At 42.0% G+C, this 26,354-nt stretch overlaps 1 protein-coding gene across 5 annotated transcripts; it reads right to left on the bottom strand.

Annotated features, from left to right (window-relative positions):
* Nucleotides 1-276: 276 nt before the first annotated feature.
* Nucleotides 277-25,635, bottom strand: PPP4R3B (protein phosphatase 4 regulatory subunit 3B). 5 transcript variants are annotated; one of them, XM_056357488.1, is made up of 16 exons: nt 25,175-25,635; nt 23,998-24,053; nt 17,624-17,722; nt 15,462-16,082; nt 11,929-12,006; nt 11,036-11,152; nt 9,756-9,872; nt 9,136-9,285; nt 8,058-8,160; nt 7,007-7,048; nt 6,231-6,389; nt 5,362-5,531; nt 4,083-4,222; nt 3,465-3,649; nt 2,808-2,932; nt 277-1,969 (listed from the first exon to the last, which is right to left on the bottom strand). In XM_056357488.1, exons 1-16 carry the CDS (start codon nt 25,314-25,316, stop codon nt 1,874-1,876), a joined length of 2,400 nt encoding a protein of 799 aa, XP_056213463.1. In that variant the 5' UTR covers nt 25,317-25,635; the 3' UTR covers nt 277-1,873. The 5 variants fall into 5 exon arrangements, with proteins under 5 accessions (XP_056213463.1, XP_056213459.1, XP_056213461.1 ...); XM_056357484.1 differs by having other exon boundaries at nt 2,808-3,010; nt 25,175-25,634; XM_056357486.1 differs by having other exon boundaries at nt 2,808-3,010; nt 3,465-3,628; nt 25,175-25,634.
* Nucleotides 25,636-26,354: the final 719 nt, after the last annotated feature.

The following is a 26,354-nucleotide window of genomic DNA, read 5'->3' as shown; positions in this document are numbered from 1 at the left end:
GTGAAAACTCAGGAGTCCCATTCCTGGTTGCCTGGTGCCGTGAAGGGCAATACCACTGTCCCCAGGTCCACGCACACGAACCGTCATCCCTCGGAACGCCCGTGTCCAGCTTCTGTGTCGGGAAGAGCTCACACGTTCCCTGTGGGATTTCATCTAGTGGTATAGAGTTACTTTTAGAACTGCACGGATAACTAATCTTCAAAAATACTCTAAAATGGCCACATTTAAAATTCTGAGTTAACTTACCATGTGTAACAAACCAAACAAAAGCAATAATTATGGAATTACAGGGTCACATTTTAATTCCTGAATTTTACAGTTCAGCATTAATATCACCACATGTATACAAATGGTGTAAAACAAGTACAGTGGTATTTTTAATACAAAATAAACTTCTGTTTTATGGAAAAAAACTATACTTCATATCTACACAGACAGCCCATCTTTTTCCAAACAATAGCTAAAATTAAAACTAACTACAAAAATCTCCAAAACAGAGAAACTGCTTCAGCTTAAACTATTCCAGGAGAAATGGACCCATAACACGTATGACAAGAGTGATCTGTGTGGTGGATTGCAGCTGGTTTCATATTTCAGCGTTTCTGACACATCAATTGTCGCTGGGAAACTTCCTCTCATCATGATCTCAGATCACAAACGGGCAAACTAACATTAAAATATTTACAGTTCGCTCGCTGCTCTTGAAAATAAAACCTGGACTGTTTGCCTCTGTCAACTCATCTATTTTTGTCACAGTTTGCTTACCTACGTGGAATGTGCTTTTGTTTTTTTAAAAAGCAGCTTTCGGATTACACCCAGACTCGGGGTGCTGCTTGTTGATTCTGCCTCGGAGAGCGGTGTTGGGTTAGTAATCGTTCTGTCTTGGTCCAAAGTGACTTTGGTGTTAAAACGCTGCTAAATTCAGTGCTATGAAAAACCTGTTAGTGTTTCGCAAAGGGGAAGCGGCGGGCTGCTCCTAGAGGCAGCTCCTTTAACACCACAGAAAGTGATTCAAATGCGGCATCTTCCGCAAGGCGAAGGCAACAGCTATGGCGTGTGCCGTGGCAGCCACCGCTTTGACACCAGCAGCTCCTGGAGATATTTTGGAAGCAATCATTCCTTGGCATAGACATTGCCGGATGTCTGAGAAAAAAACCCAAGGAAAACCATCCATTTTGAATCCAGCTTCTGTCTTCTCCTCTTGAAAAATAGAAATTAAAACTCATTTTGAACTGCTTTCAACAACTCAACATGCACTATAACTGCAGCGTCCCTCCCGCCAACCATGAGAAATGCGATTTCATTGGTAATACATGGTCCCAAAATCTGGATTGTTCTTATGCAAACAGTTAAATTTTCCCTTGAATTTTTTTTTAAAAAGAGGCATTGCTAAAAGAACACAACTGACAGCACCATTACAAAATTAAGATTACTGGGTTCAAAATTTTAGCTTGAATTATTTTTTTTTCTTAGTTCTGTTAAACACTGGGGAAACCCTGCAATATTTTTAAAAAAGTGTTTACCATACCGTTCCCTCCCCCTGCCCTCCCGACACCTGAGACTTTCCTTGCTGAGAAGCCATCATCCAGGTTCTGTGAATACTAACCCACTTTTTTAATATTTTTATATTTTTTTTGACAGCCTGAATGGCAGACTCCTTAATAACTAGAAAGATATTAAGTTCCTTGGAAGCTTTGTGTTTACAGAACTAACCCTTTCTAGCTGATATACTGAGTTTCTTTTGCTACTCCTTGCATTATCTTATATACTCATGGGAGAAAGCTTTCTGAATCAGATTCTTTTTAGCTCTTAAAACAGTTGCAGCATTTGAAACCCCATAATAAAAGTTTTTATTCCAAAGTTTTGGTTTCATTTATGAACCCAGACGTGGTCTTTTCCTTGGAGATGCCTCCTCTTCTTCATCATCATCTTCATCATCAGGATAATCCACTAGGCCAACTAGACTTCCCTGCCAATTGGGAAAAAAAAAAAAAGGAAAAAAAAAAAAAAAAAGAAATTTGCACACTGGAAAAAAATACCCAGGAAAGTGCCACGTTAGTCCATTCCTCCCCAGCCAACCTCTGCAGGACATCAAGCCTGCAGCAGGAGGTTTCTTCGCGATGCCTTTTTCACTCAAATACCCACTTGTCTTGAGACGGTTTCTGAACCTCAAGGTTAAAAAAAAAAACCAAAACCAACGCTGGAACTTCCTTGCTCTGCTGCATCTGGCCTCAGCATTATTTAAAAAAAAAAATAATCACTTTTTAAGCGCCCCACTGGACAGCCACGCAAGCCGATGTGTACACTGCACATCCGCTTTGCTGGCAAGTCTGTGGTGTGTGCAGGAACATTTCTGCCACACTTTCCTGCAGCCTCTTAGGAGTTTGCACAGGCTAGAGTAAAACAATGCACGACTGTATGACATAAAAGAGGTATCACTATACTTCATCTCCTTAAAAATGCGTAATGGTTGTCCACCAGGGAAGGCACTAACGTAGTTCAGAAAAAAACCCAAATCTTGTCTGTATATCACACACAGCAGCACCTGGGCAGTTTTAAAAGCTGAGGAGTGGGAACAGTTAAATTATGCAGAAGATGCGAGATTAAACTGTGCCCAGCAGACATACCAACAGACCCCAGTCCCACCTAACGCCGCCTTAAACCTCACCCAAAACTACTGAGGGCTTAACGAGACAGGGCCTTGGGTGAATTGATACCTAAGACCCTGCCTAGAGGCTAACGCTAACCTCACGACGCCGCCCCGCTGGCCTACGCCAGGACAGCAGCTTTTGTGCGAGTTCTCCCACCTTGGTGGCTGTCACCGTTGTGGTCAGGGTTGTGTTCTTTGAAGAGGAGCCGTTGGAGCTTGCTGGTGACGTCTGAGCTGCCATGGATTTACTGTTTGCACCGTTTGCACCATTGGCTGCGCTGGCTGAGTGGGAAAAAGTGAATTTGAATCCCCCAGCTGAAGTCCTTTTTGGAAGATTCTCTTTGTCTTCACTCTCCTTAGCTGAGGGACAAACATTTTCGTACTTAAGTATCAGCTGCACACCATGGAGTACAATCCCCATCACAGCATAATCACACAGCAAAGGTTGCCCTTTTTTTTTTTTTAAAGTTGTTTCAATCAACAGCTCATCTACTAACCTCACCCAGAGCACGCCAGCATTCGAACCAGGAATGGCACAGATGCTGCGGACCTGGGGACATTGCTCACTTGGCGCACACAAGCACAGATAAAGTTTTGCTTTTGAATGTCATTTAAACCAGAGGCATGCTTGGTGCAATTTAACTCAGTATTTTAACTCTAAACTAGCTTGCAAATACACGTTAGGAATTCATTACTTAATTCCATGCAATACCCCTACTCCTGCTTATGATACAGAGCACAAGCAACAGGTTTGTTGACATGGCATCTGCCAGAGCGCACTTCCAGTACCAACCAGCTGAAGTTGTGTAAATACCTTTTTTAGTTTCCATAAATTTTTCATAGCTATCTGGAAAATCATCCTCCTGTTTTGACTTCTCAATTGGAGGTACAACAGCTTCACCTTCTTCCTCTTCGTCTTCATTGAACCACATTTCTTCATCCTCCTCTAAGGCTCTTGCATCTCTGCGAAATCTATTGCTACGCAATATAGATGGAACACTGTAAGAGACACATGACAAGCCATTCAAGTCTTGCCTGCTGTTCCAGACTCGGCCAGGACCGGAAACGGCTCCTGCTGCTTCAGAGTGAACTCAGTGCGTTTGGGAAGGCAGTCCAGCTCCCTCCCCGGTTCTACCATCAGCGTAAGCGTCGCCAAAACCCCAGGTGGTGGCAGACAGAGCCCCAGCTCTGAATGACAGAAGAAGATTCTGCCCTTCGTAAGCTGAGCGTTTTCCAAATGTATCATTTAATATACTCACAAATATGAACTCCACTACAGTAGGCCCCAAGGGAAGCCAGATGGGCGTTACTCTAACTGAAGAAGTTTTCATCGAGACTGAAAACCAACCCCAATCCCAGCCTTCAGCCGCTTCTGCCCTCTAGGAAGGAAAAAAACTGGCCAGCAGTACTACATAATGGCACTGTCATTTACCTGTTCAGTTTCTGGTTTTGTCGGTCTTTTTCTTGCTCGTATTTTGTCTTCAGTCCCTTGAATGTCTGAACATATTCGATAGATTCAAGTGCATTATAAAAGTTTTCAACTATATGTGCAATAAGGGACTTGATATCTTCCTGCATAAGAACAAAATGGCATTTCAGTCTCAAATATTAACATGCAGAAGCCCAAAAAGCTTTAGAGTTTGCTTTTAAAAGTAACTGATTCATTGTCCCGAGTCGAAACTTTATTGTAAAGAACAAACACGAAGTAATCAGCTTCTTCCTTAATAGAAAAGCTGAGATCTAGAAACAATTATTGAATTTCCCATATAAACAGACCATATGCTCAGTACCGCCCCAATTCTATCGGTGACAGTTTGATTAAAGCATGGCGCTTGCTATCTAGAATTGAGCCTTCTTGAGAGAAACACGAGCTTAGCTGTGCCTCGCTCCCCCCAGAGTTGCACCCCTCTTTCTAGCCCCCAGTAACTGCAGCCGCACACGCGGGATTAGGCACCTTTTGGTCACTCATCCTCTGACACATCCCGCTGTCTCAGGCGAACCTTAGCGCTCATACTGCGCCGGCAAAGGCACCCAGAGACACAAGGCGTTCTCCTCTGGCTGGAGAAAGACACCAGCTACGATATCCCATGACTAAAAACTGCCCTTCATTTTCACAGGCCACAAAGCTTCCCCGAGACTTCCCTGCATCAAGGCATCCACAGCTCAGGAGGGGTTGCAAGTCCTTGTTTTCCACCCCAGCAAGACAAGCAGCCGGCTGCCCGGCCTCTCCTGTCCACGCTCACATTGTTCCCACAAAGCTACCGATTCCGAGCTGGCACTGGCTAGGAAAGCACACGTGTGCAGGATCTCAAAGGACAAGGATCATTCAAATTTATGGTCAAACTGGCCTCGTTTAGACCCAGTAACACCCAGCCAGGCTTATTCACATATAACATATGTCACTTAATTCCTCCCTTCAAGGTTTGGCCGACGAACACCACAGTCAAGCACACAGCAGAACTTAACCCACAGGGTACTTTATGCAGACTTGCACATAAATGGGGCCGACACAGACTCTGTACCGGGACAATCAAGTAAAACCAGCGTGAGGCAGCTTACTGGCTCCGTTCTATTTGGGTATTTATCTATGGGATTTCCACTTTTTGATTTTAAGTATTAATACACTACTTCAAGGGAAAGATTGGCATTTTGTATTATTTCTACCTGAGATGTTGCACACGTGTAAGAGCTGAAGAAGCTGCTTAACTTACCACTCTGATGAATTCAAACAGCTCAATCACAGCAGAGTTGAGCAGATTGTATCTAGTTCCATTATCCAACAGAGCATTTATAACTGGTTCAAACAGGTTTCCCTTGGTGATATAACGGTTATAAAATTCATCTTTTAGACCAATTATTCTCCTCATAAAGCGAAGAGCGCCTGTATGAAGAAAGAAATTCAAGAATTTAATAACTACATGCCAGGGCTGCGACCTGCTTCTCTTGGAAAGAACGGAGCAAACCTGATGTTACTGAGAGGAAGACACATCCCCAAACCAAGAGCATTAAAAACCACTTCCTCAAAGTTCAGAAGAAACATTTGCTGACAGGCAGCCTTTCTTCCGTTCCTTGACCTTCCTGGTATTTGAATGGGATCAGGGTCCATGAATTTCTTTTTGAAATACGGCAGCAATAAACTTTAGCACACGTGAAGTTAAACTGTTAGCTCCTTCCCGTTCTTTTCTGTGTTTACCTCCCAGAATCAGCCCCAATAGATACCAAGGTTCACAAAATGTCATTCGCTCTCCACCAGGAGCACTGTATTTATGATGTAATTAAGAAATGGCAGAATTTCCATTTAAATGAGATAAGACAGCTCATATGACCCTTGCTCTCATAAAGACTTGAAAGGATCACTGCGGGCTTCAAAACATACAACAATCCTCCTCCCACCATAAACTGCACTGGTCTACATTAACAGACATCTGCTGCCATTCTTCCAAAATTACCTAACAGCTAGTCAGTAATAAGTAGGAAATGAACATGAATTTTGGATTTAAGTATACACTTCTACTCATACACATCCCATGCAGTACCTACAAAGGGTTGAAGAAAGAAATCACAACAGCTCCATACTCACACAAGGCCAGAAATGTGTGTTTTGAATTCATCAAGACCAGTACTCTTCTTAGCAAATCTTTGTTCATAATGTAATTCTTGATGTGATACGTGTGGTGTTCCACACAAAAAGTAAGCAGCTCCAAAATTAAGGCAAGTAGTTGTGCCGTTTGATAATTATCTACAAGAAATATTAACGCCTTAAGTTATTAAGACAAAAAAAGTACTGTCATGCACCAAATCATCACCAAGCTCAGCTGCTACTGCAGTTCCTGACATGTTTTTAAGGGCACACTGGATTGCTTTAGGAAGCGGGACACTGAGTCAGAACAAACCACCACACACAAATTTGGCTTCCCCCCCCCCTCCCCCACCCAGTCACAAAAATCACCCTAAACTGGCAGTGGCACTTCTTCCAGGATCAGCAAGTTCCAGGTTACTGCAGTCCAGACTAATTAGCAACGTCTTCGTAATGCTCAAAGAATAAGCCCACACAGATAAAAATCCCAACTGCAGAACTCGCCTACGTCTCTTTGCTCCATATTCTGCTAACAGTGATTTAAACTTTCAGTGGCAAGGCTGACTGGGGTGGGGGTGGGGAAAGTGAAACTCAGTACAAAAGCGGATGAAAATGTTTCTTCAGCTTCCTGTTGTCGAAAGGGAAGCAAAGCACCTACATCTCTTCCAATAAAAAGTATTTAAAAAAATAAAGAATGGACATATCTAACTTTTTTTAAAAAAATAAAACCACTATACACACCATACAAGTTTCAAAACTCAAGGTAAATCAAAACTTACCAGGACAAACTGTATTACTCTTAGTGGACCCAACTACTGCATCTGATAAACAAAAGAAAAACAAAAATCAGAAAAAGATTTTCAAAGCACTGTAAATATTTAAAAGATGGGGATAAACAATCAATTCTGCCAGCTGTTCACACTTTTCATCAAATCAGAAGTTTCTGTAAGCTACAGGGGAATAAACACACAGCAAAAAAGCAAGCGGAGATTTCTGTATTCAATTTACACTACAAAGTTTTAAATTCAGCTAGGTGAAAATATGTGACCTCATACTTAGGAATATTATTCCTACCTAGACGAAAGTGACTACTCTAAATTTTTCAAATAACATTACAAAATGAGTAGTACAGATATTCTGCATGTTTGGGTTTTTTTGTATAAAATGCATAAAACATTTATTCTTCTGACTTAACATGGGAAGATGGGTAAGACCAAAGAAATGTTTTTCCCAAATACATACTGGTCTGATTTGATCTCTTTGAAAGAGCACTCAGAAAAAAGTCTGACTCGAGAGACCGTGATGATGTTAGGTTTCTGTCTGTACAGTACTAGAGGCAAAAACTGCTGTTATTTGTGTGTGCCGGAGATTTCCAATTCTTTTGCTGTCACCAGGAAAAATTAAAAAGGAACAAGACGAAAGAGTTCCAAGTTGTATTTCTCTGAAGAGTTCTGTTTCAGCATTTCCGTACTACAGCCAAGTGAAAACGTCTTCAGAGTGAATCACCTGAGCACGCCGGATGCCTGGACTCATGTAACCACTGATGAACATCAAAGCATTTTGTAAACTTTTAGACTAGTATACAATTAACAACACACATCAAAGAGATACATATTTTACAAAGCACAGCATAAAGACGTGTCACCATTCAAAGCTGCAGAAAGGGCTAGCCAAACGTCTGCTCGCAGAACCGCTATCACGGGAGAAACAACAGTTTTCAGCAAGCGTCTTCCCAGCTTGCAGCACAGGCTTATCACTGTTACCAGGACTGTAAGTCCCTTGAGAACTTGGGGGGAGGAACAATAATAAAAAACCCCGACCCAGCATTACCTTTTTCACATTTATCTTCCGATGTATTAGCCAGTAGCGGTGCAGTAAGGACGTGCATACAATGGTTGTAGAAGAAATTGAGAAATTCACTTTTTTCTGTTTTCTAGAACAAACACAACCTTATTAAATACAAGCATTTGTATCTAACCTTTTAAATAAAGAGCAGTAACATAAGAAGCAGCCTACAACTCTGTCGACTCCTTCAGGTCTGCCTGTGTCTCTTTGGTTGGGCCTGTAACATTGTCTTCACTCAATGAAGACATGTGTCTTTATTTTGGGAAAAGACCTGCGAGGCATCAAACCAACCTAGCTAGCACCAAAAAAAATCCCTACCGCGGATGCAAATATATACTGCAAATACATCAGCGACTCAACGTGTGTCACAAAATTTGCTTAAACCCTTGTTAAACGCAGTAATTTTATCCATAACAACATGCAAACCTTTCTATGCTAAAGAAAAATTACGATCTGGTCCACTTCACTACATTATATATAAAGACAGGTGTATCAACATACGAGTAAGATTACAACGTGTTTTCCTACATGGAGTATGCATTAAATTACAAATACATTGTACTTTGGTTTGGATTCAAAATGTCAGCAGCTGAAAGGAAGGAGCGATCCAAGTTTTAAAGCGAACTGCTACAAATCTCCTATCCTAACTTTGCTGTCTAAACACACATGAGCAATTTGGAATTCAAAAATATAAATACATCCTCCACTAACTATGGCACCAGTTGGATGAAGCTGCATCCTTTTTGTGCCATTGGTATTAAACCACTGATTTGGTTTCAGGCAGACGCTACTGGACTCTTCTTTCCCCATTTCCCATCCAGCTCGCAGGAGCCGTGATCACAGTAGTGCTATTTCCCAGAAGCACAGGACCGCTTGGTTTGATAAATACTTGCACCACGTCACATACGCATATCTTTTATTATCAGAAGTTAATGGAAAATTTTAAGCTGATCAGGCCACATACAACACTCAAAAGAAAACACATCTTTAATCCTCAGACCACAATAACAGTAACAGAGAACATCAAGTTATTAATTTTGCTGAGACAGTAAAGTGTCTTTACCCCTTTGTATTTTCTTACATTAGCTGTGGCCAACATATTCTCTGGGTCTATCAGAGTACGCAAAAGGCCCATTAACTGAACGGCTCCCCCAAGTTCAGGATCAGTATCGCAGATCATCTGCTCAATGACCACATTGATGAGGAGGATATCCTGCAAAAAAAACAACCCAAACCAACAAACCACAAAATAACTAGACACGGTTTCAATAGTGGAATGACTTCCCTAGTTTCTGTATCAAGTTTCTTTTTTTTTTTTTTCTTAAGTGAAACAGAAAAATTGTGTTGTATTTAGACACTGGCATTCTGTCAAGCACAGCCCCTCCCCCCCCCCCCCCCCCCCCGAAATCACTGCTAGGCCGACCTACAATCTTACTGCTGTGAACACATGGAAAACCAACTTGCTCAGACACTTCTGTATCTTACATCTACTTTTCCCTACGTTTCCAGTATCTACATTTTTCGGCACATATTGTATCCCAAATTCTGGAGAGGTTTGTTGGGCACATATTGTATCCCAAATTTGGAGTGGTTTTTTTCTTCCCCCCGCCCCCCCCCCATTTGTTTTTTTTGTTTGCTCTAAAATTAGTCTATTCAGCAAATGCCCCAAACACTTTTACTTACATCATCACTCTGCTGGGCCTCTTGCATTACAAATTCTCGGACCATGGATGGACTAAATTCTACCAGATAAGAAAATATATCTGTAGCAGCAGATCTAACTTGCAGATCATCCATTCCCTAATTAAAAAACATAAATAAGCAATTTATTAGAATAAATCAAGTTTGGTATTTATGATCAAGTAAAGCTGCAAAGAATAGGGAATTAAAAGTTTTGAGAACATTTTATTACAAAAGTTTATATGAAAGACACAGTAATTCAGTTACAGAACAAAAATCAATCCCCGGCAAAACCTTTTCCCCACTATTTCCCTCCTTTAGAAAGAAGGTAAGGTTTTCTGTGAATCTGCTAGCCCTCATTTAGGCAGGAAACATATTGTGCTGCTTACTAGAATATCTAAGGTGCTGATATTCTGTACCCATTACCCACAGTTTATTGATTTCGCATAAAAGGACCAACTGTACAAATCAGTTTGTACAGAAGTTTCTGTACTTACTTACAGGCAACAAGAATTAATAATTTTACTTAAGGTATGTAATTTCCTGTGGTAACCGTACAGCTTCTAAGCCTAAAATATTAACGTAACAGGAAATACTGGGACTGGTCTAGCCCTGGAAAAGAATAATGAGATTAGGGTTTATCTAATCACCAAAAAGCTGTATGACTTTTATAGGACAGTCGGTGTCCTTTGCTAAGTTCAGAGACTGTTACTCTAGAATATCAAAACCCTTCAATTTATAGTTTCTGGCTAACATCAGCACTGACATATGATTGCAAAGGTCAGGCAGCAACAGCTGCTGGAACCAAAGGAGTGAAAAAAATTATGTTTTCACATAATGATTAAGCTGATTAAGATAATCTGCTTTATACCTCTGAAAAGACAGGATTACGTGATCTTTCGGATAGGAACAAGCTAACAGTTCAAGATTATCTAAAAATACTTTTTTGGCACTGTTCCAACAACAACAGGAAAAAAAAAATCAAGCTGCCACATTAAAAATTGAAGGGTACTCTTCCTCAGCTACATTGACAAAAGGACTGCATTTATCACAGACCTCTCCCTCATGTAAAGTAAAAATAACATTAGCGATAAAGTCAGGCTACTTCCGAAAGATGTCCACAGTTTTCTGATCCTGAACGTTACAATGGATTTCAACTTCCAGCAGAACAAAGCTGTCCAATCAAACTTGCACAAAGATGCTTAGCAGATCCAGAAAAAAACTGGTTAAATGGCTGTGGGTTTAAAACATTTTATTAAAATCAGCATTATGTTTTCACTTACCATTACAATTTCAAGAGCTGGAAGAATTCCCAACTTTGCCAAAGTTTTGAAAAATGCATCTCTGTTTTGAGGTTGTAACGTCTGAGAAAATGCGCAGAATTCCTTGAAAAAGTTAACCTGTCATATAGGAAAAAACAACCTCAGGTGTACTGGATTCAGAAAACCCTGCAAGTAGGAAACTGTTACAATTTGTATCCATTTGTGTACTGGCTGGTATGCTCCTTCCTAGAAAGTGGTATCATTCTGGTTCTCTCTCCCCCAGTCTTCAACAACAACAAAGGAAAGCAAAAGGAAGTAAAACCAACAAAAAATTGCCACCAACTTAAGGGGTGAAATTTACTTCAGAAACAAGTCGCCTTGTAGCTATTTTACCGCACCTGGCATATGAGGGATTTACACTCCTGTCCGGTGTGCCTGTTGTTTGCTAGAACAAAGATGCTTCTCTTGCTGAAAGCAAGATTTTAACAAGGCATTTTAAGCTGCTACAAGGTTCAATAATGTTTGTGATATAACTATTAGGGACTGCTGGTAATCCTCACAGTCAAAGGACTTTATAATCATTCAAAAAGACCTTTTAAGTACAGTGAAAAAGGCAGTGTTCATACGACAAATGTAAGTGACGTGGTACGTTAATGAGTACTTGGGAGAAAGTATAACTTGAGGTCTAGGACGTCAGCTTAGTGCTTTCTCAACAATAAAATAATTATTTAGAACAAATAAATCAGAGCTTACCTTGCAAGAAATACCTTGCTAGTGAGTACATAAAAGCTACAGTCGAAATGATTCTAGGGTTACAAAAAAGTGACTGCAGAACCAGAACAGTTTTGGTATTTCTACCTAATCCAGACCTGCAGTTTAAAGCATTCAAAGAACCACCAAGACCACTGACTTACCAATTCACATCGCTTGTCATCATCTGTAGCTTCATCTGTTAATTGTGCAAAAACTTCAGACAAAAATTTCTCGTCTTCCTGTGTAACACATAAGAAGAACACACCTTACACAATGCTTCTTAAAAGTTAAATCATAGGTCTGTACTGGGTCCCACACTGTAGGAAGTCAACTTACTTTAAGCTTAACTACAAACAAAAAAATACGCATTAGTAGATTTGGTAAATAAGGGTGATTTGGTCCCGTGTCTGCGTCGCCGTGTCATCCCCGGCCCCCTTCCCCCTTTTTTTTTTTCTCCACACCTCCGTTATTTTATCACAAAAAAGGGAAATGCGAGTACGCATTCCAGAGGATCATTCCCAGGGCCCTGTTTCAGTGCTTATTCTGCGCGGTGGAAGCAGGTCCAGACCAGAACCACACGTTAAGCTGAGCACAGGTGATGGTTACTACAACTGCCTTCTGAACCACTGCTCTCTAAAGAACATGTCATCTCCTTTCCTTCTCTGCCATGCCACCCGCTGTGGTTTTCAGCTCTGCCCTACCCCACACACTCACGGTATGATTTGCTACACACCCCCACGCACCAACGTTACAGAAAACGACAGCCTTTGTTCCAGGCTCCCGCCCTGCAGGTAGCCTTCCAGGGCAGCAACCGATGCACTTGTACACTACAATCTACCAAGCAAAATACAATTTTTACCATGCTGTACTCCAGTTTAACACCTCCTGCGTATTGATTACCCTTTTCTGGATCTGCAGCACTGCAAACATTTCCTCAGCCCACCTATGCTAAGGTGACTAGATTTACACATTGCCAGGTCGCTGCAGCCATGTCCCCGTTAACCTTACTCTCAATGAAACAACCTCTCCCACTTGTAGAGGTTTGGATTTTCCAATCTGGGAAACTTTTGAGTATTACTTGCTTTTCTTATTCAGATCCTCTACTACCAAGACATTTATTTTTAAGTATACATAGGAAAACATTTCACTTCTTGTTAAGCATTTCAGTTAGACCACTGCCTAATACTCAAGAGGTACAAGAAAACCAGGGTGAACTCCATCACCTGTCAACTGGGCACTTTCTGCGCTCTCTGAACGCTGATTTCTCTGTGCTCCTCCATGTGGAACACAGTGTTGCCATTCTCTCAAATCAAATGTCTCTGTTACTTTTTAAATACAATATAAATCTTAAAGCAAATAGTAACATTATGTTACAGCATTACAAAACTATGCATCACTGCACTGATTCAACTCTATAAACTTTACTTACGCATTGAATAAACATGAATGGAATAGCAGCATTCCAATAAATATATATATATAAACATTACATTGCATAACATAGAGGGTATTTTCTGTTTTTGTGTGCTGTTACTAAAATCCGTACGCTTTATTAGACTAACATAATACAGAACTTTTACAATTACAGGAAAGCCTCACAGATTTTTTTTTCCTGAGTATTTTAAGATGTGGAGAATGAAGTGCTTTACAAACAAATGATACCTGGAATCAACATCAGAGCAAGAGCGCAACATACACAGACTTAGTAGTTTATTCTAAGCTTTGCTGGCTTTAACAGCTTAATTAAGCCAGTTTAAAAAAAAAAAAATGACCATACCACAATTAACCACAGATAGGCTAGAAAATCTCCACTACAGAACACCTGGCAACAGAAAGATCTCTTGCTTGTATAAGGCTGCCACACAGTGCAGGCCTGACGCCCTAAAGCGAAGCTGGACCTGGGTTTGTTTTCTGTGCTCACTCGGTTTCCCACATGCTGCCCTTCATGGACAGCAGCACCGGGATCTACTGCTTCGCAGCACGTAGCAAGGAGCTTTACTGCTGCAGCAAACACAATCTCTTACTCCTATAAACTGCATTCTCCTAGGGAGCTTTGCCAGTGTATTTAGGGTAACAAGACTCCTAACGTGTACACCAAACCCAAAGGAGCTTTAGAGTTCTTGTGCCACAACAAAAAGCCGATTTACACCAGGGGACTGTGAAAACAGTCCTGAAGCTGGGGTCTGTACCACCATGTAATTTTCCTCAAGCGTAACTATCAAAAACACCTCTTCTGTGTGTGCTTTCTTCTTAGCTTGTATTCTCAAGGCAGCTTAAACGATGCAAGTATCAACATTAAGCCACCATGCATGCCTCGATTTGTCTTTAAAACAGACAGGCAAACCTACGTGCCAGATACTCTCTCTACTGTGGCAAAGACAGCAGTGAGAGAGCAGCAAAGAACCATCAGAGGACTTCAGAACTTTCTTCAGAGAGTACTAGAACCAACAGGGAATCATAGCTTTCTGTTACGGCACAATTAAATATTCAGTACGGTAAAGCCTAAATGAAAAATAATGAACTTTAAAGAGTTAAAAATCTCTTAAATGGAAAACAGGACCGTGGCCTCAGATGATAATACGGAAATTATTTTTAGTTTTAGAAAAGTAACGTATGCAAAAGAATGAAAAGGAAAATCTTTAACACAACGTCATTAATTTTACAAGTGGGATTTACTTCTGAGTTTCTTTCTGCTATTCAACCACAAAGAAGAAACCAGAAAGAAGCCTGAAAGCTTATTCATGCAATTCTCTGCAATTCTGTAGTTTTGATTTTTTTTCCCCAGTCACCTACTGCATTCTTTAGAAATATTCCTTATGGTAATGTTATTTCTCCAGTGCCCTGATCTTTCCACAATTTTAACTACCTTCCCCCTTGATACATTTTCCTATTTCACCCTATTTTACAGAGACTATCCACGCCCAAAACCGACAGGTTTATCATGTTCTATTCTACACAAATGAACCATTTTGCTAAGGATACAGATCAGAAACAGAATAAAGCCACTCTGGTACCCATCAGTTTGCACAACAAAATTGAATTGAAAATACCCAAAACGCCATGAAGTTCACATGCAGCTCTTCACCAAGGCGCCATACACGGTCCAGCTTGGTTGTCACACAACTACTTTTAAGCCTGCTTCTGGCTACGAAGTATGCAGTAATTTTTTTGATATAGCGACATATTGGTTATTTATTAATTATTACTTCTGGATGTCAGTATGAAGAAAAAAAGCCCAACAAACTACTTTATACTGCAACATAAACATTTGGAATTAGTACCATAAAGTAACAGTAGTATAACAGGAATGGTTCTGAACATGCTCTTTTGAATCAGATTCAGAATTTGTTATACGGACAGCACACATGTGCTTGAGATAGAATACAAGAAGTTGCTTGTTCCCTAAATACCTAGACAAAACCAGCTCAAAATGTGTATGTTACTTGTGAATAAAGGAGAAGAACCTTTAACTGTTTACAAGCCATTAAAAAATATTAATATACTCACCTGAAATCTACGATTTTTAAAATACAAAATAAAAGGTATCAGAAATAAGGGGAAGCATTCAAAACACTACGCAAATGAAAGCGTGTATGATTAACTTACACAATGTTAAAAGAGCTGTAATCAATTTTGTAACTACAGCTAGAGGTTTCTATACATAATCCATCTATACCATACTAAACCCACTTACCTGCAACATACTGACAATCTCAACTTTGTTGAAGAAAATAAAGGAAGTGAGGGTAGAAAGAAAATTCTCTTCAAAAACAGATGGTGTCGGTAAGATGATGTCCTGAATATATTGTACCCTGTAAGTCTGGTGGATTTTTTGCCTGAGTTCAGAGTCTGTTATAGGAATAACCTCCTTAAATTTTGCTGTTTTGGTCAAGAACTCCCTGTGCCGTTTTGGCTGAGCCAAGGAAGGATCATACTCAAGGCATCCAACAACATCCATAATACACTCATCGGAAAACATCACCTCAAACAGAGTTGCTTTGTTGAGGAACAAAATTCCTCTAATGATTTCATACAGATGATGTAAGCCTTCGGTGTTCTCCAGATTCTCGCAGACCTGGAAAAGCTGTAGTAGTTTTTTAATATAGCCTTCATTCTCCAAGGCCAGCGCTAGCTTTTCTCTACGGATGGGTGAGGAGAGAACAGAGGTAACTAGGTCAGCAATCTCTTCAAGTTTGTTGAGTTCACAAGTAGGAAGGTCAATCAAAGGACTAGTTTCAGGCATTTCTTCTATGTGTTCCTCTTCTGACTCAATAAGGTCCTGCGTGACTTCCACTGAAGGATCTTTACCTTGAACCTAAGAAGAAAGCACACATAATTACTGTCTCATCCCAAAACATACATAAAAATAATCAAGTCAGTAACAAGAATAACAGGCACGTAAGCCCTCCTATACCTTCTTCAGTTGCCTAGAAAATGTCTGCCTGTGCAGAAGTGTGAGTTTGCTGCCTCTAAATTCTACATTTAAAATTCCCTACCGTTATCCTCAATAGTACCCTAGCAATACCTGTGCAGATAAGAAATCTGAAGCACCTTGGAGACGAGCACAAAATAAGAGAAGGATGTACCAAAACCTTTCGGTGTCTCAAACAGAAGGACATGAAGCCTTAAACTCATAGGAAGAGCCCACAGCTATACCAACATTAAGTGAAACAACAAAAAGACCAAGAACAGAGGCAGGAAAAGGTCCCAAGTACTGAAATCGAACAAGAGAAGGAAGCTATTGTGTCCCACTATGCTTTCCTTCCGCCTCATCTGTCCCTTTAGCTCCTTTTCCCAGTCTTCCACATATCCTATACTTCTCATTGCCCCCACTGATCCAGAATTTGTAACCTCCTGTTGTTAACTCCTGCAAGGAGGACTGCATGTTATGCAGGAGTCTCAAAGGACAAAGCAGGAAGAATTCTGGAGTCTGATGGCAGTGCCTAAGGTGTACATCGCCTGAGCCCAGGGAGACCTCCCCTCACACCGGCCATCAGCTCAGCCCCAATTTCAAACCAATTTAAAACCTGGACTATTTATTAGGCACATACACTTGCGGTTACTAGGATCCATTACTTTCAGAACTGGCTGAGAAGACATTATACCCCAAAACATGCTAAGATTAACAATGCATCTAAATCGCCTAGTTTTTTCAAAGGAAACTGCTAGGAAATCTGAATTCTATGCTTCTTAACAGCTTTACATTGCATCATTTCAATATCTGAGAAGGTTATGACAAATTCCAACATGAAAGCCCAGGTTTCCTCTTTTAAGTACACACAGGCACAACGCCATTGACTTCTTACTTCCAGAGTTGAAAACATAAAACCTACGCTGTTTCATAATAAAACAATGACGACTGAAATACCCGTAACACGCAGATGGCCTATAAGACTTGGGTCTTGATGAAAAAAAGTATCACTGACATTGCTGTGCTCATACAGCAATGCCACCCGTGTCTCTCACGGTGAAGTATCTAGCCTCCTATGCGTTACAACACATTTTCAGTTCCACTGCACTCCAACAAGTCACCTTCCTAAGGCTGCCGGGCAGAAGAACAATGAAAATGCAGTACTCTCGATTTTCCCTTTCTAATAAAAACAACCAACCCCTAACATGCCTAGCACCTGAGTTTCACCATTACATTGATTTTTCCAGAAGAGTGAAATTCAATTATGAATGCAACAACTACTGTTCTAAATAGCAGCAACTTAAGATCTTCAACAGAACAGCCACAGAAAATAATGACGAGTATGTGCTTCTCTTACAAGTAGGTTTAAAAATTACAGCCAATACATAAAGTCACAGAAGTCACAAAAACATCTGGAAGAAACAGAATATTAAAGTTAACTGTACCTGACAGATTTTTTCCCAGATTTCATCACAGCCAGCTTTTTCTTGAAAACTCAGTGCTAAATCATAATTTTCTGCTTCTGACCAAACAATCAGGGTGTCCTGTTTAAACGAAAAACAAAAAGAAATAACTGTTTCTGAAAGAGGTCTATGCTGCATATTAATCTGCATTCCACTAAATCATATGTCTACAGAAGAAATAATTTTAATTTAGAAGTTACACTTGTCAAAAAAAGAACATAAGACACTAAAATATTAAATCACCTGTTCTGCCATAAGGGACATCGCCCTTCTTTCTTTGCTATTTTATGACCACTACCTCATATATTATGTATTTAAATATACCTTTTTTCATATCCAGAGCACTTATAATGGTATTTTTCTGCAACACACTTCTAAGCCAACAGCCTTGAAAAGGGAAAGCACACGTTGTAGGAGATTAAGAAAACCTGCAGTATAACAATTTAAGTCTTCTGAGATTTAATAAAGTAGAAACAAAACCCCAGTATTACAGTGTTTCCTCCTCAGAAAGGGTTTAATACAGCTTTCACAACTTGAGAAATAATGCCTAACTAATGTGAAAATACTCTTTTCTAAATTAAAAGACATACAGCCTGAGTAATATAAAAATTCTTTAAGTTCTTACTAAAGTTAAAAGCATCTTGCCAACAGGTATTTTTGTTTGAGCAAGCTTCTTTTTCTCTGTCACTACTGCCTCCATCAATTCAATTTCACTTTCACAGTATATCTGGAAGATTCAGCTAGAATTTCTGAATAGAAGATTTTTTTATGACATATTAGGACACCTGCTGCTGTACTGTAAGGAATGTAAGCCTGTGCTTTAACATTCAAACACATAGTTCAGCATCCTACAGTAAACTCATCTTCATGTTAAAATGTTCAAACTGAATGGCTCTCTGCTAATTTTGCAGTACATGTCACAAGCTCCAACAAAACAGTTCAACGTTCTGCCAAGTTTGTTGACTTCCTGAACTGTTAGCACATCTTTTTTTTTTTTTTTTTTTTTTTACAAAAAAAGAAAAAAAAAATCCAGCAAGCCCTTGCTTAATAGTCAGTAAGGTAATTTACTTCCCACATTTACAAAGGTCAATAGTCACCACACAGCTTATCAAGGCTATGAAGTCTTTACCTTATGCATCACTTTTACAGTAAACAAAATATTCAAAGTGATATCTTCAAGCTTAGCAACCAAACTCAAACAAATATATGACTGGCTTAAAGATACCCAGTATACCTCAGGAAACTCCAGGGGCAATAAGCAACAGATGCAGCTGTCATTTCCCCCTCGCATCTTTACCCTCAAGATACTTCTTGGTTCCCTTTGTGCACCAAAAGACACGAAACAATGAAACTGATCAATTAAAGCGTTCACTCTGCTAAAAGGCCAACCCATGACATGGTATTGTACAACCATCCCCGTCCCTCACGTACCCACCAAAGACAGGACAAAACTATAACTAATACCCAAGTGATCACTGCTACTCATGAACCTACTGTCAGACAGCACTCTGTATATGTTTTTGATAAACAGGTTAGTTTAGGTGGTTTAAACAGATGTTTGCTAGCACAGCTACCCAGGCTTAAAGAGGGCAGGGACTGCTTGTAAGTATTTCCGCTGGCAGATGTGAGGGGACTAACATTTGGGACAGGACTGCTGACAAGCAGCTGGCACGGGACAGTAGGTAAACTCACCAGCATAGCTATCTGAAAAACACACCTCTGTCTCAATAAACAACTAACCAGCTGCTACAGTTACCACTCTGGAACATGAATGAAAATCAGCATCACTGATACGGCAGTAATTCTTCAGTTTATTTCTACGGTAATCTTAATCTCTTAATATCCATGTGTAATTGCATGTTTTGGGGGTTTTGTGCTCGCCTTTTTTTTTTTTCTTTCTTTTAAAGTTTACTATAACATCTTGCTCTTACAGCAACATTGTTGACAAATGCCCACCAACTGATAAACTTCCCTCTTTCAAAACATAATCACAGGTCACACACACCAAAACCAGCAGCACTCCCACAAACTCCTTTTTTTTTTTTTTCTTCTTTCTTGTTTCTACATAGTCCTTTAAAGTTCTGGAAAGAACTGAGCTCACTGCACTATGGTCTTAACGCTGTTCATGAGAGTTGTTTATTTATACTACTGTATCCTATATTACACTTGCACCTTTATTCCACAGTCACAAATATTAATAGGTAGTATTGCTGCTTTTGGGCTCTGATTCACGTGCGCAAATGGGACAGCTTCATATAGCTGACACGGTTTTTGCTTACAGCTGTCCACCCTCATCTCTGGCTCCTGGACAGCTGAATCTCCATGTTTACAGGGTGCCATTTCAGTGAGCAGTTAACTGGGCTTCAAGGAAAAAGCAGTAACTGTCAGCTGTGGGCACTGAAAAGTCTGATCAGCTCCCTGATCTGGTTCTCTTTCAGACATTAATCAAAAAATAAGAATTCTTAAGTACAATTCTATGGCTGTTAGAGAACTCTGAAATGCTTATCGTGAAACATTCTGTGGAATTACTGATGCCCTGACACTCAAAATCGATACACTTCCAGGTAAGCTGAGACTCAGAGGGGGGCCACATACATGAACAAAGAGGGACACACACACGAAGAAATCCTATTCGTAGCCCAAAACGATTCAAGTAAGAGAAATAGTGCAGTAACTAAAATGACTGCATACATCTATAGATACTGCACTCAAAAATTTTGTGAGAATTCTCGAATTACTGAATGGTACTCATTACAATCTGTACTGCCCACACAAGGCAGAAGTTATGTGAGTTTCTCCAAAAATATTTCTGAAAGACTGATAATTTCCTAAGAAAATATTTGTCCAATACCAGTATAAAACCTACTTGTCTGGCGAACACTTCCTGCATGACCTAGGCCGGCCCACAAAGCCCACAGACGGACATCTTCCAGGCCTAGCTGCTGCGAGAAACTACCACTCCCACCCGCTCAGATTAGCACTCGCGGTGCTGCTCCATCAATGAGTAACAGCAATGTTCCTGAATTTACTCAAACACAACATACAGACAAACAAAAGAAGAGATATTCAGAACAACAATTTAAACTAACACTAGTGCAAACCTCTCTTCTGCGTTGGTACTGGTTTGCACAATGTCTGCCTCGCCACCTCTCCTTGTTCCTGCACTAGCCCTCAACCTCACCACACCAGCACGGGTGTGCTGTACAGTGAACCAGACAGGGGAACGTGTGCTGATAAAAATTAACCCAGCAGAAGAGGTATTTCAACGGAATCAGTTTCTTCACCTAAACTGTCATGCAGTAACATGAATACTCGTGCTGGCATGAAAGAGGAGTGAAGAAGCCCCCCTGGCAACTGCTCAGGCTGGTTTTAACAGCACCCCTGCAAATGTGTTAAATCCTGGCCTCAAGGAACTCCCACTTTGCCTCAAGCAAATTTTTCTGTTCTCAGGAGAGTGACGGCAACTCTGTGCAAAAGACAGTATTTGCACACGTTCTTCCTCTCAAGTCTGAAAACAGACAGCGCGGACCTAAAGGACAGTGAACATCAGAAGGCAGTGTTCGCACTAAGGATTTCTGTAGCAGTTTAAAGTCTTACAGCCGTGGAACTGAGAATTACTGCCTGCATAACTGCGCTGGAGGAACAAAGCACAGGATGGACCCACCTGATTTCTCACTGAAGACACGCTCTTCTGCCAGTTTTGCCAGGGAACAGTAACCTCAAGCAGAGGGTGGAACAACAAATGGGTGTGGTAACAACTTTTTAAATTGCTCCTGCTACAGCTTCCAGAACACATCTGACCCTGCCCTTTGGCCAACACAGAGTGTCCAGTGGAGTTATGTAACTCTCAAAGCCTGTGCCCCAAAATATAGGGGGATCTAAAGCTCTCCAGGCTCTCACGTTCTTTCCATACATGTAATAGAGATTCTTCTATGTTGTATGCCGAGCTGCCCAACACCTATTGTCCAACCCGAGTCCTATTTCCCTTGAGAAAGAGGTCACGATTACAGCACACCTAACACCTTGACAGAATTGGATTCTGCACCAAAGCTAGTGACCACAAACATGATTTGAGAAGGCAGGTAACAGGCCTGCCCTGTTTACAGTTAGTTAATAGTTACAGTACTACTTAGCACAAGCAGTGTAATACTGGGAATCAAAGGATGATGCACAGCAACTAAAAACCAACTGGTCTTTCTTTTTTCACAGGATGTTGTGCAAATCACAATTTAATTGAAAACTACCCTATAAACCCATTCAAATAATTTATAAGATGACAGATGCACAGGCAGGGCACGTTTCCCTTCCATCAAGCCACATCATCTTGTGGCTTTCCCCAAAACCAAGATGATCAGCACCTTAAAGAAAATCCACAACTGAACTCTGGCCAGTGGAAGACAGAGCTCTCCTCCACGCTGCCATTCACCTGCAATCATCTGCCCTGGGCAGATCAGTACAGCCTCAAGTCTTGAGGCTACCCTGTAATAGGCTTCCACATTCAAGTAGCAGGGCGCTGGGGGAATGACTGCCTCTCTTCATCTCTGGTTAACCAAGACATTCTGCCTCAATCTTACCACCATTTTTAAAAAGGATCTGTTCCCAAGACGCCCAGGTGTGACTACTACATTCTTTTAGTGATGAGACTGAAATCTCACAAACTAAGAAAAGCATGGGGATGTTACATTAAGGTCTGCTTTCTGCTACTCCACGCGGAAGCACGTAAAACTTGAGGACAAAGCTCCGTCAACCAAAAGCTGTCTAATTTCACAGGTTAGCTAAACCTAGAACCTGTCTCTGGAAATCATCAACTGTGATTCCTCTTCCAAAAAAAAAATCCCAAACCAAACTTCTTCAAAAGAGTGAACAGTGAAGCAAACACTTTCAGCCATGAGGTCACAAAAGCATTAGGGTCAGTAATAAAAGCCAATCAAAATAAACCTCAGCCCGATTTCTTCAAAACTACAATCTATAAAGACTTCCACAAGAAAACCAACCACAGAAGCTACTTAAGTTACTTGAAACTTTGCTACCAATTAAGTAAAGAAGGCTTTCAAATAATCAGTTGTATGAAGTTTCGAAAAACAGCCTGCAAAAGAAAGCACTTTAAAATTTTACAGCAACATAATCTGCATTCTTATTTCATTATGTATTAGTTTCCTCTGCTAAACAGGAAGGAATTCAAGGCTCTTGTCTTTGAACTCTGCAGAGCTCCATGAACACCATCCTCCTTCCTCAGCATGGCCCGCCCCAGGAGAGCCTGTGACTGTCATCCACCTGACTAAAAGAACTAATACCTCGTAAGTGAAAAGTGGAAACCACAGGAAACAGAGCTTTCTGAAAGGCTAGGTTCAAGACTCTGACTCGCTCCTAACTTAAAAGTGAGCCAACCTGTGCTTGAGAGCTAACAAAACCTCTTTCCTCAAATTCTCGTAACATAACATGTCACTAAAACAAACAAAATCCTTAAAGATTTGTCTCTTCATGACTTAGGAAGAACACAGTTACTGTTTTCTAGGGCTGAAACACTTCTGGATACCATAATGATGAAAAGTACTGAACAAAAGGAACAGAGAGTCTACTGAAGAACAAAGAAACAGACAGAAAAAAACTCCAGTAATAACCATGAGAACAATGCAGTTAGAGACACCACAAATTAACGCAAAAGGAAAAAGCAATAAAAGCAGAAGAGACTTAGCAAGCTAATTTTTTTAGTGGATTAAACAAAAACGACCTATTAACATCGCTCCCAACTGTTTTACTTCTTTGTTTTGCAGAAGGCTTACCCCTAGGAAACGCAACCGTGCAAGTAAGTCTCACCATGGCCAGCCACTTTGCTTAGGATAGCCGAAGTTTCCAAAGCTTAAAACAAAAACTAAACAGCAACAATGAAAGAAGTCCCACAAAGACAAATTCCATCGTGTTATTTCCAGAAAAAGAACTTAAGAAGTAAATAAGCTGTAGCAGAACTGGCCAAAGTTTTGCCTTCTTAATTGGGCAATTATTTCATACTGCCTGGGATAGGAGACAAGAGTTACACGTGTATTTTTCTAACTATATTTCCTGTAATAAGTTCAACATTTATCCAAATTGCATACATTCTCTTCAAAGCCTGAAGTCCAAAAGGGTTTTTTTTGGAGGTCCATACTTTTAATTTCTAGAACGTGAAGTATTACAGCACCCACACGCTTCTAAGCAAGTTTTTCACCTTTATGGAAAACACCATTGACAACTCCATGCCATGCTGTCTTCCCTTTTTTTTTTTTTCTTTTTTCTGGAAAATGCAATTACTTTTGAGTGTAAAACAATTCTTCAGCATCAGCAATCAGAAAAAAATAAAGCTTAGCAATAATACTTGCCTGCTGTTTTTGATATGCAGTATTTGGATTTATCTTCGATTCTAACAGTAACGAACCTGGAAAAGTTATGAAGACATATTTACTGAATTTACAGAATCAACATCACGCATCTTATAACCGCCCACGTGCCAGCCAACATGTGCTCAATCTAATCTGTATCTTACAGAAAATCCAGAAGAACTACCTTCTTCAAACCTAATTCCCTAAAATAAACCAGGTAAGAGAACTGAACAGAAATATCCATATTAAGATGTACTTTTCTCATCCAATTTAGACCAAAATTCTCTGTAGCCATGTTTTTTCTCCTGAAACCTGGTGGACAACTAGCTTGTTTCAAGGCCGCTTAGCAAACCTACACACATTTGCACCAGGTAACACGCTGCCCAACATAAAAATGTTTTTGCCCATAGAAGCCACGTGGGCCATTTGCTTTTATTTCCTTCAACTGTCCTTCAGAAGTGAATCATCTAGATACTATAAACCTTTACCTTGTGTATGCAAGTAGTGTATGTATCCTGGCAACAGCTTCAGAGTAATTTATACCAGTCTTAGGTGGTTTATTTAGCACATTAGCACCTGTCGGCTGACAAAGTGGCATGTACCCTCCTCCCCCCTCCAAAACAGACCCTTAAGGTGACTTTAAAGCGCAATAAAACACGCGGAACACCAGGCAACTCAAACACAATCGGTGAATTTCTAAGGGTAAAAAACCAAAAACCACCAACTTTTTACAGTAGCAAGAAGGGGAGGAAAAGAGCACTTCAAAAGCTAGCAAAATCATTCTGAAAGCGAACAAAATGTCGCCTCATGTAATAACAACTTTTAACTCCTTTCAGTCAAAAGCGACGGAGCCGTGCAGGGGATCTGGCAGCGAAAGGCTAGGGCCGCGGCCCTAAGCACCGCTGCGGCTCACCGGGGGAAGGGAACTTCGAGCGGAGCCGCAAGCTACAGGGAAGAAAGGGGGGCACAAAAATAACGATCGCTGTCCTCCGGCGCCTTCCCTGCCGACCGGGGAAGGGGAGGAAGGCGCCAGCAGCCGGGCCCGGCGGCGGCGGGTGTCAGCGCGAGCGGGCGCGGCGGGGAGGCCCGCGGGGCCGGGCAGCGAGGGGGGCAGCGAGAGGGGCAGGCCCGGGCCCGGGCGGCCTAGGCCTCCGCGCAGCCCCGGCCACGCTCTCACCGTCCGACTCGGCGCGCACCAGCAGCGACATCCCCTTCAGCCGCTCCACGTAGGTGGAGGAGACGTGCCCGGTGCCCCTGTCGTCCCATTGCCGATCTTCGTTGAGGGTGTAGACCTTCACCCGCCGACGGGTGTCCGACATGGTGCAGCCCCGGCCTCGGGCCTCCGCGCCGGCCCCGGGCGCAGGCCCGGGCCCGCTCCGCCTCCGGGGGGCGATGGAGCGAGGGCGGGGGGGGGGGGGAGGAGGGGGGAAGCAGGGCGGCCGGGCCGCTCAGGGGCACCGCGGGGCCTTTAACGCGCCGCTTTTCATGGCTCCCTGAGGGCGAGAGAGCGACGCCGCGCCCCGGCTCGGGCCCTCGCTGGCGCCGCTCCGCCGCCTCAGCAGCTACCGCCGCGCCGCCGCCATCTTGTAACCCGACTCTCGCCGCCTTTCTCTTCCTCCCAGCCCGGCCACGGGCTCCCCTCGCAGGGGCTACGGAGGCCGGCAGCTGCCGCCGCGCCGCCGACGGGACGGCGGCGGGCGGGGCGGGACGGGGCGGGGCGGGCCCACCGCCCCTCGCTCCCCCGGCCACTCACACGGGGCTGCCAGCGCTTCCCGGCTCTGCCCAGCCGTGCCTACCGCCGCCCTGCACATTGTCGAGCAATTTCACCCGTGAAAAAAAATTTAAAAAGCTTGAAAAATATTATTTCATTGTTAGAGCCTGGGAGCTGGCAGCAGCACAGACACAGCCTCCCCGGCGGCAGGCAAGGGGCCGGCGCCATGACACAAAGCGAGGGCACAGCGCGCAGCCAGGCCCGGGGAGGGGGCAGCTGTAACAGCTCCGCTTGCAGCGCACGCAGGGCGAGGGGCTGCAGGAAAAAGGTGTCCTTTGCGAGCACCGAACGGCAGCAAGGTTATTCCGCAGCATCTCCCGGAGCTGCTGTGCCCCTTGGCCGCCGCAGGGCCCACAGTCATGCCTGCACCATAACGTCTGTTCTGGTGCCAGTTCCCGTGCTTGGTAGAGCTGTATGGGGGGGTTGGGGCTACAGCTGAAGCTGCCCAGTGAAGCTTCGCAATTCAAGAAACACCTTCAATTAGTTCTTACAAACACAGTACAATTTAAGGCAGACCACTTTCCAGGCACTGTGGAGCACACAAACGCTGGTTTTCCAGCCTAAAAGCCTTCCTCTGTACTAACAA

The sequence above is a fragment of the Falco biarmicus genome, chromosome 12 (assembly GCF_023638135.1).
Source record: "Falco biarmicus isolate bFalBia1 chromosome 12, bFalBia1.pri, whole genome shotgun sequence".
In the NCBI taxonomy this organism is placed as follows: Eukaryota; Metazoa; Chordata; class Aves; order Falconiformes; family Falconidae; genus Falco; species Falco biarmicus.
Note: the sequence above shows the minus strand (reverse complement) of the source record. Positions and strands in the feature narration are given on the sequence as shown.

What these genes read in the sequence shown, in the direction of transcription:
- PPP4R3B (XM_056357484.1), bottom strand. Translation starts at nt 25,316, where the DNA reads ATGTCGGACACCCGTCGGCGGGTGAAGGTCTACACCCTCAACGAAGAT. An exon ending in CTGCATATCAAAAACAGCAG is followed by an intron (nt 17,723 to 23,997) that starts GCAAGTATTATT and finishes TCGTTTAAACAG; the next exon opens with GACACCCTGATTGTTTGGTC. An exon ending in TCTGGGAAAAAATCTGTCAG is followed by an intron (nt 16,083 to 17,623) that starts GTACAGTTAACT and finishes CTTTCTTCTTAG; the next exon opens with GTTCAAGGTAAAGATCCTTC.